The sequence below is a fragment of the Arabidopsis thaliana genome, chromosome 5 (assembly GCF_000001735.4).
Source record: "Arabidopsis thaliana chromosome 5, partial sequence".
Lineage (NCBI taxonomy): Eukaryota > Viridiplantae > Streptophyta > Magnoliopsida > Brassicales > Brassicaceae > Arabidopsis > Arabidopsis thaliana.
The window spans coordinates 5,440,538-5,454,650 of record NC_003076.8 but is presented as its reverse complement, the minus strand read 5'-3'; the positions used below and the strand labels follow the sequence as shown (position 1 = coordinate 5,454,650).

General features: G+C 33.9%; 2 protein-coding genes and 2 non-coding genes across 6 annotated transcripts; 1 reads left to right on the top strand and 3 right to left on the bottom strand.

Moving 5' to 3' along the window:
• Positions 1-73: 73 nt before the first annotated feature.
• On the bottom strand, positions 74-4,031 carry TIC40 (hydroxyproline-rich glycoprotein family protein). Its single transcript, NM_121668.4, has 14 exons — positions 3,648-4,031; positions 3,279-3,396; positions 3,133-3,190; positions 3,005-3,022; positions 2,285-2,594; positions 2,059-2,165; positions 1,888-1,951; positions 1,441-1,525; positions 1,295-1,335; positions 1,065-1,110; positions 864-958; positions 679-782; positions 531-578; positions 74-448 (listed from the first exon to the last, which is right to left on the bottom strand). The coding sequence occupies exons 1-14, from the start codon at positions 3,841-3,843 to the stop codon at positions 395-397; spliced, it is 1,344 nt and encodes a 447-aa protein (NP_197165.1). The 5' UTR covers positions 3,844-4,031; the 3' UTR covers positions 74-394.
• Positions 4,032-5,121: 1,090 nt separating this feature from the next.
• Positions 5,122-5,411, bottom strand: AT5G02575. The gene has a single exon (NR_142611.1). It is a non-coding gene; the product is annotated as an other RNA (small nucleolar RNA).
• A 69-nt stretch (positions 5,412-5,480) lies between these two features.
• AT5G02565 lies at positions 5,481-5,733 on the bottom strand. The gene has a single exon (NR_142610.1). It is a non-coding gene; the product is annotated as an other RNA (small nucleolar RNA).
• A 562-nt stretch (positions 5,734-6,295) lies between these two features.
• On the top strand, positions 6,296-9,891 carry AT5G16610 (uncharacterized protein). Of its 3 annotated transcripts, NM_203062.2 has the most exons (12): positions 6,296-6,392; positions 6,497-6,857; positions 6,939-6,993; positions 7,068-7,300; positions 7,421-7,454; positions 7,543-8,288; positions 8,385-8,433; positions 8,515-8,640; positions 8,713-8,817; positions 8,896-8,987; positions 9,059-9,212; positions 9,308-9,891. In NM_203062.2, exons 2-12 carry the CDS (start codon positions 6,706-6,708, stop codon positions 9,581-9,583), a joined length of 2,022 nt encoding a protein of 673 aa, NP_974791.1. In that variant the 5' UTR covers positions 6,296-6,392; positions 6,497-6,705; the 3' UTR covers positions 9,584-9,891. The 3 variants fall into 3 exon arrangements, with proteins under 3 accessions (NP_974791.1, NP_001331235.1, NP_197164.2); NM_001343457.1 differs by having other exon boundaries at positions 6,301-6,392; positions 8,896-9,212; positions 9,308-9,884; NM_121667.4 differs by lacking the exon at positions 7,068-7,300 and having other exon boundaries at positions 6,316-6,392; positions 9,308-9,729.
• The last annotated feature ends 4,222 nt before the right edge of the window (positions 9,892-14,113 follow it).

Here is a 14,113-nt window from a genome sequence, read left to right as displayed (position 1 = left end):
AAAACTTCAATTTTTTAAATTGCTAAAACAAAATATTGGCAGATTTATTCACACAATCTCAAACAAAAAAAATTGAGGTTTTTTCAAGCAAATTTTGAATACATGAAGTTTATTTTGGAAATTTTCCCTTAAAAATAATAATTTGCTCTTCAGTGTCTTCATAGACTTTTTTTGGTAAGACAACAAATTCTATTGTATAATATTCATACCAAACAACAGCAGCGGCGTTTTCACACGACTCCAATTCCCGACCGCGTTTAAGATTAACATGGTACACAATTCTCTGATCTGACCAAAACTGAAGACTCTTTGCAAAAAAAAAAACATTTTTTTCTCCCTACAAAAAGCTAAAGACAATGTGACATTTTTGATAGAACCAAAGACGTGAGCTTTTTCAACCCGTCATTCCTGGGAAGAGCTGCGATATCTTGTTGAACACATCCATTACCTGCAATCAATGTATAATAACCTCAAATTTCTTAAAAAAGTAATCGCCTTTTTGGGCAATGGAGAAGTGGCAGTATTATTACCTCTTTGTCGTTTTGGTACTTCATGATGTTCATTGGGTTCTCTGAGCACTGCAACAACAACAAGAATGTAATTGGTTTCTGTTTTGTATGAAGAAAGAAGTGGGGTAAAATTAAGCAATTCTCTTATTCAGGTTAAAAGAAAACGTACTTCCATTAACGCTGCTTGGACTCTAGGATTCTGGAATGCCATGGCAACATCAGGGTTCTCCATGATCTTAGATATGACTTCTTCTGGAGTTAGTCCTATTTGATCTGACAAATACAGATTCAATCATTGAGTATCAGACCTATTTAACGTACTATTAACTTGGTACAAACTGAGATTTGTCTTACTGAATTGTTGCTTCACTTCAGGACTATTCAGGTCAAAATTCTTCAATGTATCTGTCATTCGCTTGTCCCATTCACCACTCCCACTCATATTATTCCTAAATTCATGAAAAGAAACAAACAAGAGTATTTCTTAATTACATAGTTTAGACATTCTTAAAAGCAATGGAAACAACTAAATTGTTCGTAAAATGGAGCTCTTACAACATGTCCTGTAGTTGTTGACGGTACTGAGGATTTTTAAGCATCCCTACAAAATTCCAAGCGGAGACAATAAGTACCAAACTGTATTTTAAATTTAGATAACCATTGGATCAACCTATAAACGAATTACATCATTCAAAAGCTAGTCATGTAACCTTTAGTCTTTAGAAATATGTAAAAATGAGGACTAATAAAAGAATGATAGCAGGATTAAATATTAAAAGACTTACATTTGAAAGTTTCTGGGTTCCTCATCTCCTCAGGCAAGTATCTGCATTTATACATGCAATGTTACCAAATGTCCACTAAGCAACCAGTTTTAAAGATAAACTTAATGGATGCATTTAAAGACAATGTGCTAGGGAAGATGAGTTACGGGTAAACCATCTTCTGGACTGTTGGATCTTCCATCATTTTCTCTAAAGCTTCTACAGATAAACCCGGCCCTCCTTTCCCACCACCTGTGTAAACAATAGACAGACTCAGGATTCAGTTTTAAATTTAGAATAAGGAAAAGAGAGACAATAACGTGAGCATATAAGAAAAAAGAATCATAACACATGAGATATGAAACAGATTGCCAAGGTAATATCCTGCAAGTCTTATATGGTTATACCAATACAGATCAACGACTAGCAGAAGGACAAAAGTAACGGAGTAGATCCTTTTGAAGCCAACTCATTCCTCTTTATCACCAATTTCATATCTTCCTTTGTTTATAATTGTTGGCATATGCTATAAAATAAAATTGAAATCCGTAGCCTTAATCATGAATCATGCACAGTGCGCTGATAGTGATGAAAACTGAAATTCAATAACTCACCCAAAGATTGAAAAACCTCTGAAGCAGTGGCACCATTTGCCGGACCAGCTCCATTTTGCAAGACCTTCACCCAGAGATCAATAAGAGAGCATAGAAGGTTAGCAAAACTATGTCACGTTTTTAAATCACCACTTGGTGTGCTGTGGAAATACAAAAGAAAACGAAACTTACATCCTCAAACAAGCGAGTTTCTTTGGGGGAATTAGTTTCAGAGACTTCTGCATAGTTGCTAAATGGGCTTTCTTTTGTGGTTTCCTCGGGTGAAATGTCTTCAAAGGCTGCATCCAAAAGTAAATCAGCTTCCAAGTTAGAAGCTTGGAAAATGAGAAAGGAAGAAAGTCAAAATTGAGAATACAAATGAAAAGACGTTGATTTCTGAAACAGAAAAAGAATCTACCATAGTTCTTTTCTTCTTTCTTCTCTTTGCTTGCCTCTAAGACAACACTTGGCTTATCCACCTCTATATCCTTTGCAGGTGTAGGTTTCGGTTTAGTTGAAGGAGGTGTCTCTACTTTTGTCGCTGTCACATCAACGGTAGCACCTGAAGACTGGGATTGAGATTGGAATGGCGAGGAAGCAGGACTTGTTTGAGGAGGAAATGGAAACGGAAAAGGTGATCCTGATGGGAATCCAGAATTATTAAACTGGCTATTTTGCGTATTCATTTGGTTCATCATCGTCTTCATAGCTGTTTGCATTGCATATTTCTAAACCAAAGCAAAAAAAAAAATCCAAAGAGAGTAACAGCCGGTTAGAGAATAATGAGAGAAAGCAATGACAACTTGTATAATATATTTCAATCAAATACTGGAGTTGCGAAAATGACTATAAGTCTGAATACCTGAGTTGCATCACTAAAACCATAATGGTATGTAGGTTACCATCTACGAATCAAGTGACTACCCAAAAAAAGAGAGGCAAAAGTTCGATGCTTATATAAACGGTTCAACAAGTGTGAGCAAACAGTTCACCTTGTTAAGATAACCAGTTTAGTGAATAAAACTATCTCAGATACATGAGCACAATACACTAGAGTTGACATGAAGCATAAAATCGTGGTTCTGCAACAGACTAGAGAACAAAAGTCCCGTAAAACCAGAGGGCCAAGTATCTGTACCTTTAAATTTGAAGTTACCTGCAATGCCATCAGAAAAGAAAAAAGGTCAAGCACTTATTAATCAATATTGAAGCAAGAAAGAATATTTATAGAGGAAAAAAAAATTAGGAAGGAATCTTGATACTCACATATGAGAACAAAGCTGATAGACCAACACCAACACCAATCCAGAAAAGTGGTGATCCTCTACAAGAAAAAAGAAAAAACACAATTTAATAACCAAGAATCAAACGACATACAAACTAAGCACATTGTCCAAAACCAGGAAAATTACATGGTTGATGAAGATGGTGGTGGCACAGGCACACTAGGGGAAGCAACAGAAGTTGTCTGTTGATCACGACTCGAAGAAAATATACTTGCAAAAGCTTTGCTTCTCTGTTTCACAACCACTGCAAATCGAACATAAACTTAAAGTAAACAATTCTAACAATGAATGGTTTCTACAAGAATTCAAATTGCAAATTCACAAAGTGTGGATTTTTTTAAGAGATATAGCAATTCATAAGCTCATATTAAACCAGTCGAAAAGGGTTCGCAATTTGAGTTTCAATAAGATAGATAAAAGTAATAAACTGGAAATTTTTCCGGAAAATTTTGGCATTTGCTATAATAGAGTGTCGAGTGGAATTTGCAAACTAACCGATTTCTCCAGTGTTCTCCGGACGCGAAGAGGGAGATTGAGATTGAGCAGAGGCAGATATTTTGGAACACCGGAGGACAATATTAGGAGTCCGACGAGAAAACCCAGTAGGGTTTTTCAGCGAGGAAGTGAAATTGCATCCAATTAACAGCTTTGGAGAAGAAGCTGAGCAAGAAACTAGGGTAAGGTTCTCCATATCTAATTGTTTCTTTGGGAGAAAAAGAAACAGAAGAAGGAGAGCCTAAAACAAATTCTGGTGGAGAAGATGAAAGATATGATGAGGAAGAAGGAAACGAAGAAGAAGAGATTTTGGTCTAAAACCACGAGGTTTGAGTTTAGCACTAGACTTGGATCCAGTGTAGCTAAGTGTACTGAAACCTTTTTACAAATTAACAGGTGGCGATATTTTCACCGTCAAGATCAATGAGTTTTATTTATAAACCAAGGGTGTGATGTGAGTGAGAAACTCTTTCGAGATTATTGCAAAAGCCATCCCCCACTTTTTCTTTTTGTTATGTTATAGCCCGTATCTATTTTAAGAATCAGTGTACACTCATTTTTGTAGCAGAAAATCAATGATGTTAGTACTGTGATTCAGATTTTTCTATATACTGTGTTCTTTTTCTTTTTTTCATCCAGAATTTTTCCATTGTATTATAGGTTGTGAAATACAAAGGGTGGAATACAAATTTGAAACACAAAGCCGGCGGAAAACAAAAATATCTCCGGAAACTAAACCTAAAGAAGGGAAAACTTAAGACGAAAAACGAATAAAATTACGAACTATGGAAACAAGGGGAACCACAGATGGATTAGTCCCCAATTAAGCCCATACATGAGAACAACAAAATTGGCTAGGTTTTTCGTTGTGTTTCTCGTCCAAACGAATGAGACTACGCCCAAATGGGACTAATCCATTTGTAGTTATACTGTTGTGTTTTTCGGATTGTCCAAAAAATTGAATACTTAGTTCAAAGCTCACAATGAACAGGTTCAAGAGCCTTACGCCTTTAACATTGATTTAGGATTAGAGAGTCTGGAACCGTTGCCGAGTTACATAGTTTACACATTTCTTATTAGAAAAGAGTTTTAGTAATAAAGAAAGATACACTTTCATATAGTTTCTGAATATTATTATGGAAGTGTAAGTCTCCTATATGTAACTCGTTCACCTTCATCATCAAATTGGTTTACACAGTTTGTTCCATATGTCATTCCCAAAGTACATTGTTCTGTCAAATTATTCCACCATGTGGTAAACATCGAATAATGCTCTCTTCTATTTTCCCAATTTTTTGTGAATTTTCCCCAATTCGAACATAAAATGACATTAAAATTCCTAACTCAATATCTTTGTAAGAAGAAACCCACTCTTGGTTGGATACATATCAAGCATCCAAAAAAGATCACAAAGTAATCTTACAAATCAGCTACGTTTAACAATATCGAAGACAAAAACAGAATTCATAGCTGCTTCTCAGACAAAGGGCACAATGATTCCACATATGAGTGCTTGAGAAAATGATAATGTTCTTCAAGATTTAAACTAAGAAAAATATCGAACAAGAGCTCTACACTGATCTCTTCCTTGATCTAAAACACAAAGGGAAACAAATCCCCTTCAAGTATTTTAGATCAAAGTGTCATCAAGCAATACATATAGCTCAAGAACTCTTTCTTTGGATTAAATCAAGAAGAACCACATCACATTCTCAAGCCCATCTTTTCAGTGTGGTTAAAGCAATATAATCATCATAGAACAGCCAAAAAAACAAACCAATTTTTTTTTTTAAAACAACAAATTTAGAAAAACTGAATATGAGAAAAAGCTGCTTCTCAGACAAGGGCCAAGGTTGTCCACATGAGTGAGCTTGAAAAACGTGAATGTTCTTCAAGCCTCAAACCATGAAAAATGTTGATAAGAGCTCGACATTACTCTCTACCTTAATCTAAACCACAAAGGAGAAAAAGAATCCCCTTCAAGCAACTTAGATCAAAGTGTCATCAAGAAACTCCGAGATCAAATCTAATCTTTCTCTGGTTTGAATCAAGAAGAGCAAAATCACATTCTCAACCCCATCTTTTCAGTGTGGTTAAAGCAAAAAGAATCATCATAGAGCAGCATCAAAAAGCAAATTTTCACAAAACCTTTATTTGAGAAAAGGTTAACACTTTATCATAGAAATTCGAAGATCTAAAATATCCAAACATAAGATCAGAATTAAAAACATAGGAAGATGTCGAATCTCGAGAAAATGCTAGAATCCACGGGAAAAAAAATTCCCAGAATGCTACATGTCCAGAGACTCCAAACCATCAATGAAGATGTTTGATTTAGCATCGGAACATAAGATTTCTTTTAAGCTATACATGAGTGCTAAGCTTAAAGACTCCTATCACAAATCTGTTCCTTATATGCTATTCTTAACCTAAGATTTCGTAGCGAAAAATTCAGATTTTAACAGAAAATCAGAACAAAAAAATCGGATCTTTTCGTGAAGATAATATCTTGCGGCGAAATCAAAGACGAAGTCTTTTATTTATAGCTTAGGGTTTACATCTATGGGCCTTTAGGTTCTATTTTTATTGGCCCATTAGCCCAAATAAAATAACCTTTCTCTTCGCTCCCTCCTGTTTCCCCTCTGTTTCGATGATAAACACACACAAAAAAAAAAAACGATTTCTTTCTTAACTTGTTAATCAGTAAGAGCGTCTCAATTTCAGTGTTTCATCGAATATGCTGAGGTAAGGTCTCCGTTTCACTGGTTATGTTTCAATTTGGCTAAAAACAACTTTTTTATTGTTCATAAAAGTGAGTGACACAAAAGCTTCTTCATGTTTATTACCAGGGTTTCGACAATCTGAGATTCTTCTCCTTGTGTTCATGTCCAAAGGAGATTCCTTTCTTCATTCTCCTTACCTTCTTAACAAACCCTTCTCTCTTATTATCTAATTCGCTTTTGTAGCTCTATACGCAATTAGCAAATTTGGAGAAATCTCGATTATAGCAATTTTCTTCAGTCTCCATGTACTTTTCCTCTGTATTACTCTAATTCAAATGTATAAGATGTGCCATGAACCTACCAACATCTCTTCATCGGAGTCTGATTTTACATTCCTTGAGGAAGACCATCTCCCCTTGACGTCACGGCGGAGTTTATTGCTATCGAGTGAAAGAGTCTCTCAACGTATCGCTGCTTATGTTCCTGCGTGAGTACTGTCATTGGTTTACGTTTTCTTCAATTTCACTTTTCGTTTTTGTTTTCACATATGTTTTCATTTGTTTCTTAGATCGAATGTTGATAGTGTCTTGAAAAGAGAAGAAGAAGATTGCTTCAATGAGCTGGTAACGAAGTCTTTGTTTTTGTTAAATTCAATTTCACTTATGTAAGTTTAGAGAACTGAGTATCTAGTGTCCAGGGTGTAGTGTCAAATTGTGATGCTACTGAATCTGTAAGCACGGAAATATTGGAATCTATGAACATTGGTTGTAGTCAAGGTCTTAAAGATTCTGGAAACATAAGACCACAGAACAACATTCTAGGATGTTGTAGTAATGCTGTAGAGAATTTTAATAGAGTCGGAGAAACTGAAAGGAGTGATGATCTTGAACATCTCACACTGAAGGAGCGGCGCAAAATGCTTCTTGAAAGGTGTTTTATTTTTTAACTTATAATGTCACAAGCTCGGTGGATGGTTTTCCACTTTTTTTTGTCGCCTGCGTTCATTTAGTGTTTCACGGCTCTTATACACCATTCTTGTTGTTGTTGCAGGGTTGCTATAAGGTTGCCTGAATCTAACGTAGAGGTAATCAAAGTGACAAGTTCCCTTGGGTTTTGAATTTTTTTTGTTTGGAATCTATTTGGGCTAACTAGGTGTTTGCTTACAAGTACAGGATAATACTGAAGATTGCGATGAAACTGAACTTTATAAAATAAAAGCGGAGATTTCATGCGAAAATGGGATAGCTTCGTCTTCTGGAGTCCAATTCAGCGGCTTTCTAGAGAAAATTGATTCTGTCCTCTGTAGAAATTTTAGTATATGTTCAGAATCTGGAAGTCAGCTTGGTGGAATTCAAGAGAGTGATATTCCAATATCTCCTGAACGGTCCTTTGATTTGTCACCTGAAGCCAGTCTACCTGAGGTATCCAGCAGCAACAAAAATCCAAGAAAAAGAGTGAAAAGAGTCCAAAGGAATCCTCTACCTTTGAATGAGAATGAAATACAGTCTACTCAAGTAAAGGTTGATCCTTTGGCTGATTGCGTCATGGAGGACAATGACGAGAAAAATCCTGTTACCTCAAAGCAGATACCGGTCAAAAGAGAGGTAGAAACCCATGGTGAAGCTCTTGATGAAAATGAGCTAGATTCTGTGAAACTGAGCTTTCGCTTGAATCGTTGTACATCTGCTCCTACACCTTTTAGGTGTATGAAAAACGAAGCGGAGACCGCTAGTGAAATGGATGAAGATATTATAGACCACATGAAATTAATTGATCGATTAAAGCTTCGATCTTTTCATGGCTCAGGTCATCATGAAGATCTTAATTCACCGTCCTCAGGGTTTAGCTTCTGTACATCTGATGAGTACGTTAAACCTTCGAGGGTATTTCGTCCTTGGAAGCGGAAGAAAACCGCCACGTGAGTCTCTCTGCTGTATCCATCGCCTCATGTGTCTCTCTCTTTTGATTATCTCTGTTTCTTTTGTGATCTTATAATATGAAATAACCATTTCAGGGACTCAATTGAGACAGCTTTGGAGGAAGATGCTCCTGGTCTTTTGCAGGTATCATGGTTTTCTTCTAAAAGAAATAGAATCTAATGGAACTTCTGCAAATTAGATTTCTTAAAGCACATGTGTTTTCAGGTACTGATTCAACAAGGGGTAACAGTTGATGAACTTAGGCTTTATGGGAATGAAGGTGGCGATGTTCCCTCAGATGATTCACTTCTCAATGAGAGTTTCTCGGAGCTCGAAGATGTGATCTCGCAGGTAAAATAATCCTTTTTTGTTTCAAAGGTAGTTTTTTCCCCACTGTGTCAAAAGATTGAATCGTCTTATCAGCTTTTCTACAAACGCGAGACGGGCACGAAACTACTTAATTCAAGTTTCTCAAAAGCTTCAAGAACTAGCTATTGCTTGACCTGTCTATTCTCCCTCATCGAACAGGTTAAAATCCTCATCCCCGTCTTCTCGAATTGTTATATATTTCTCTTTATTCTTAACTTGCTTCCTCTTGTTTTCAAGGCGCGGTATTTGCAGTTCCGCAAATGGCCTGTTGAGTGGGGCTGGTGCCGCGATCTCCAGTCTTTCATATTCGTTTTCGAGAGACATAACCGGTAAATTAACTCTCTTTTCCTTGTCATTGCGGCTAAACTGAACTTTTCATGGATCTTTTTGTGTTACACAGTATAGTAATGGAACGGCCTGAATATGGCTACGCAACATACTTCTTCGAGCTCAGCAATACTGCATCAATCAGATGGCAGGTCAAACGGTTAGTCTTGGCCATGAAACTAGCAAGTTGTGGCCGATATCAGCTGATTGAAAACAAGCCGTTACTGGTAAATTCATTTCTCTCACCGGTTAATATGATCCAATATCTTTTCTAAGGTCTATTATTCTGAACTCTCTCTGTAACTCGGGGTGGGATAATAAGGTAGGAGAAGATATGACTGCAGGCGAAGCAGAAGTTCTGATTAAGTACGGCTGGGTTGCAAACACGGGACTAGGGACGATGCTAAACTACCGCGATAGAGTCTACCACGACAGGAAGACCCAAAAACCGACATCAGAATGGAGATCTAAGATTTCTGAGCTTCTTATTGATGGCTATAACAGTGGAACCATCGTCTCTACTCTAATTGCACCTCATGATGATGATATTGATGACGCCGGACTTGACATGGAAGATGTTAAGCTTGAGCCTTATTGAAGCTGTGAATCTGTTATAGAGTCTTCTTCAACTGTTGATTGTTTATTTACTTGGTCAGCTAAATTTAATCGGATCACAAACTACAATAAGCGAAAAAATTTCCCATACTTTCTTTTATTACCAACAGGTTCCATATTTTCCTACAATTGTCACTATAGTTGTGTCTAGTCGTAGTTAACGTATAAAGATGCTCGCAGTGTAGCTAGGCAATATAGAGGATCTTACTCTGACGCGTGAGACAATAAGATGTTTTACCTCTACGGAGCTTTTGTGTAGCCCAAAATATGAATGAAGAAGACTTGATCACATTTTGAGACTTTACTGCATTTACATTTTGCATGTTACGAATACCGTAATACGACATATCTATATCTAAAGATTATTTTCTTCAACCACGTTGAAAGATTAATATTTCTTATAAACTAGAGTTACATTCATATTTTTTTATGTAATTTTAAATAATATTTTAAGCACATAAACATAATGTATCGCAAAAGAGGTATTTTGTTTATTCATATTGATAAAAGTCATAGAATGTATTGACATTATATGTATAAACACAATAAACCACTTAATTACTATACATATTTTTTGTATCAGTTGCACGAAGAAAGAGTGAATAATATATAGGAATATTTATATATTATCGTTTGGTAACTTTGCAAAAGGGATTGTTCTTTTGTTTTTAAAGGTGTGAATTGTTTAGCCAATGTGTCACAACAATAAGTAGTAGAACGAAAATATACTCATTCACCAACTTCAAATGTATTACAATCATTGTCGTCGTTATCAATTTTTCGTTTCCTATCATTCATTTAAAAAAAAATGTATCCACCAACCTAACAGTTTAGTATTTAAAATTCTATGAAATTAATAAATTCCCTTATCTTCTTCCTTTCTCTTCTCTTTAGTCCATCATTCACAGTTCCACTATCATCCCTTTTGCTCTTCTTTGTGACAAGTCATGCCTAAGCAATGATCATATTTGTTATAAGAAAGCTTCATATACATGCACTCTTTTCTCCACTTTCTTTGTATTTTATAAATCTTATTTCCTTAAGAAAATATATTATATACACTTTATGGTATAAAAGGCATTTGTGGTTTTTAATTCAACCAAAACATCGAAAAAGCACTTTACTTCTACATTTTTTTTCAATATAGAATTAAGTCATGGTTCATACACATGATTTTTTATAATTAGGGTAATGTAACAGTTGTGGCCTTAATTTACGTAACTTTTAATAGATTTATAATTGTAATCGATCTTTAACTAGCGTCAGCAGCATATATATATTACTGTATATTACGACCAAACCAGGCCGAACTGGCATGGTTTTGATGTTTGATGAGCTCTACTCGTTAAAAAGTTGATCTTCTGACATAAAATTATGTGGAGTAATAACCGTTGAAAAAATAGATTTCTAAGAATCTTAGATACCGAATATTCATTTCACTTTTTTAGAAGATGAAGACCAGTTATTCAATCTATTCCTAGGTTTTTCTGTTATTTGGTTTTAATGGAGAAGTGTTGGGCCAAAATTAATCAAATCATGATTCGTCAGCTTACATGGTGAACATTTTAATTAAACTATAGCATCATCATCACCATGAATATTTTTTGGAAAAGGGTTTTCTAACATAGGCGCCATGAATATGATCGGCAAAAAAAAAACTGATGTTATACACTTATACTGTGGTAACCGAAAGTACAAAATGTCGATCTTTCTTTATGAAAAGATGGTTTGGTGAAGGTAGTTACCACATGTCTATCAATCCCATTCACGCGTGGTCCATTGTCTTAAACTTCATACACATACAAATACATAATTGACAACAGGACCGGTCATATGGGCACAGCCTTATGAAGAAGCCACCGCAGCCTTATAAATATACTCTACATATTTGTTTCTTTACTAATAAAAGTAGGGCTATATTAATATATATGTCTGGAAAATTTGAAAATCAGATATTTTTTATAAATAGTTTAATATTATGTAAGTATGGAAGAGAAAAAAATTAAAATCACAAATATCTTTATATTTTATTTTATTTACCAAATATGTTATTATCTCAAAACACTATTATTATCAGATATTGTAGTCATGATACTGTTCATCAACTATCTGACGACATTATTCATCTAAAATTTAGAACACTATTTATCACTATATTGCATAAAACATTTATAATTTATGTGAATAACTATTTGATTAACATGTTAATTAGTATAGTATCGCGCTAAATACATATAACTATTTGATTAACATGTTAACTAGTATAGTATTACGATAAATTTATATATATCGTATTAAACTATTACCATATCATACAAATTAATATGAAATAATCAAATTAAAATTATAATAACATGTTATATTGAATATAACGTGCTAACATATTAAATATCTGAATAATATTTACATAATATGGTAAAATAGTTGATATATAGTGAAATTATACCAATAATTGATACATAATATATTTGGTAATTTAAACAAAGTAAAAATGACAGTTATCTTCAAATTATAATAACATGTTATACTGGACATAACGTATTAACATATTATATATCTGAATAATATTTTATAAATATGATAAAATAATTGATATATAGTGAAATTTATAACAATAGTTGATACCTGACATATTTAATAAATTAAACAAAGTAAGGAAGATAGTGATGACTTTAATTTTTTTCTCTTTCATATTTATCTAGCAAAAATCTAACTTTTACATTCTGAACATATCCATTGATATTTTCCATAAAAATAAGATTATAGGTTACGGCCACGTGTCTTTTTGGTTTTAAGGATGGTTCCACTTAAATATATGAAAACATACTGGTTAGGAACAACAAACGCTACTAATAAAAACAACATATCTAAAATATACTGAAATTTTACTTTAAGAAAACAAGATAGTGAAATTTACTAGACGTACTTAAAATATAAACTATTTTCAAAAAAAAATCGATTTGCTTAAGATATCGTATTATGACAAAAATAATTGTCATCGGTTACGACATGGTCAATCATCATATGTAATTACAAAATTTAACATATTACAAAATATCATTCTACTATCAACAACAGACAACTTTAGTACTTTAATTGTTCTGGTTAAACCTTTTTTGGAAATCACTTATTGGTACAAACGTATATATTCAAAACTATGACATATGAAATATGATTCTAGGCTAGCTATATGCATCACAGAAAAAAAAAAAAAAAAAAAAAAAAAAAAAATTGTGCATTTGTTATCTATAAACATATTAAATCTGACATGCAAATTAGTTATCTTAAAAACTTTCATCTTTTGAATTATCAGCTAATAAACATACAATTAAGCTACCAATACCATATATGTAAACATATTTTTAACAAACATATTTTTATTTTTTTGAATATGGTTAAAGGAAACCCTATTCTTTTTATTTCGTGTAGCGGCCTGCATAGGTCACCATCGAGACAGAAGTGTTGAAGAAACACATGTGTCATCACCACTGTATGTAATATGTACGTGAGTATGCATAAGTGTAGTGCGGACTGATACATGCGTGGGTCGGTGTATTTTCGTACTTTACTAAATACTTTTGATTAATCATATGATCACTTATGAAAATTAACCAGATCGTCTATTTTTGAGTTTTACAGATCCGATATATGGATAAATCACTATTATGAAAATTTGAACATACGTGAAATTATTTCATACTCTTTAACGTGTTCATTATTTAAGTTTATAATATCGGACTGCTATTGGACCAGTCAAATTAAAACATGAACCTGGTTCGGAAAATTAAATTGTCAGAACGAAAAATATTCTTTATAAAACGTTGATTAACGTGAACCATGTAACTTTTGGTTCCTTTTGAGTTCGGTATAGACTGGCAGCATCGTCTAAAACATGATTATTATTCTGATTGCATATTTGCGGTGTGAAAAAAAACACGAAACATATGAAATGTAAGAAAACGATTATAGACAAAAGTAGGTGTCATAAGATAATCCAAAATGTATTTGCCACTCTTTTATCTTTTACATTCTTTATATCACATTTTAGGTTTTTACATCAACGTAAACCTTGTTAGTGACACAGCAGTAATGCTAACCGCTAGAATATGAAAGTTCATTTAAGTTTGTTGGAAAGGAAAATATATATATGAAGTGAGTGAAGCAGTCGATGGTCCACCACAAGTGCTTTTGAATTTGACGTGAGATTAAGAATATTTGGTAGGTGGAGTTTATTAATAAATCCTAAGAGATTTCAATCATGATTGTGTTGTGACGTTGTTCTCCGAAGTCTTATCATATATATATATATATAGCAATGGATTCATCACCATGACGCCAACATTGTATCATCATTTAGTATTTCCACTTTTACCCGAAAATTTTACGTATCTATAAGCAAATTCCAACTTTTTTGTTTGGTATAAATGGAACCGAGGTTGTTAAAAGAAGAAAATGGGACTAAGGTAGTATATAAGTAGCCAAGGAAAATAAAAAGTCTTTTTGGATAAGTCGT

Coding starts and splice junctions, on each gene's coding strand:
- AT5G16610 (NM_203062.2), top strand. CDS start 6,706: ATGTATAAGATGTGCCATGAACCTACCAACATCTCTTCATCGGAGTCT. Junction 8,289..8,384: donor AAGCGGAAGAAAACCGCCAC/GTGAGTCTCTCT, acceptor TAACCATTTCAG/GGACTCAATTGAGACAGCTT. Junction 8,434..8,514: donor ATGCTCCTGGTCTTTTGCAG/GTATCATGGTTT, acceptor ATGTGTTTTCAG/GTACTGATTCAACAAGGGGT.
- TIC40 (NM_121668.4), bottom strand. CDS start 3,843: ATGGAGAACCTTACCCTAGTTTCTTGCTCAGCTTCTTCTCCAAAGCTG. Junction 3,191..3,278: donor CCACCATCTTCATCAACCAT/GTAATTTTCCTG, acceptor TTTTTCTTGTAG/AGGATCACCACTTTTCTGGA. Junction 783..863: donor TGAAGTGAAGCAACAATTCA/GTAAGACAAATC, acceptor TGTATTTGTCAG/ATCAAATAGGACTAACTCCA.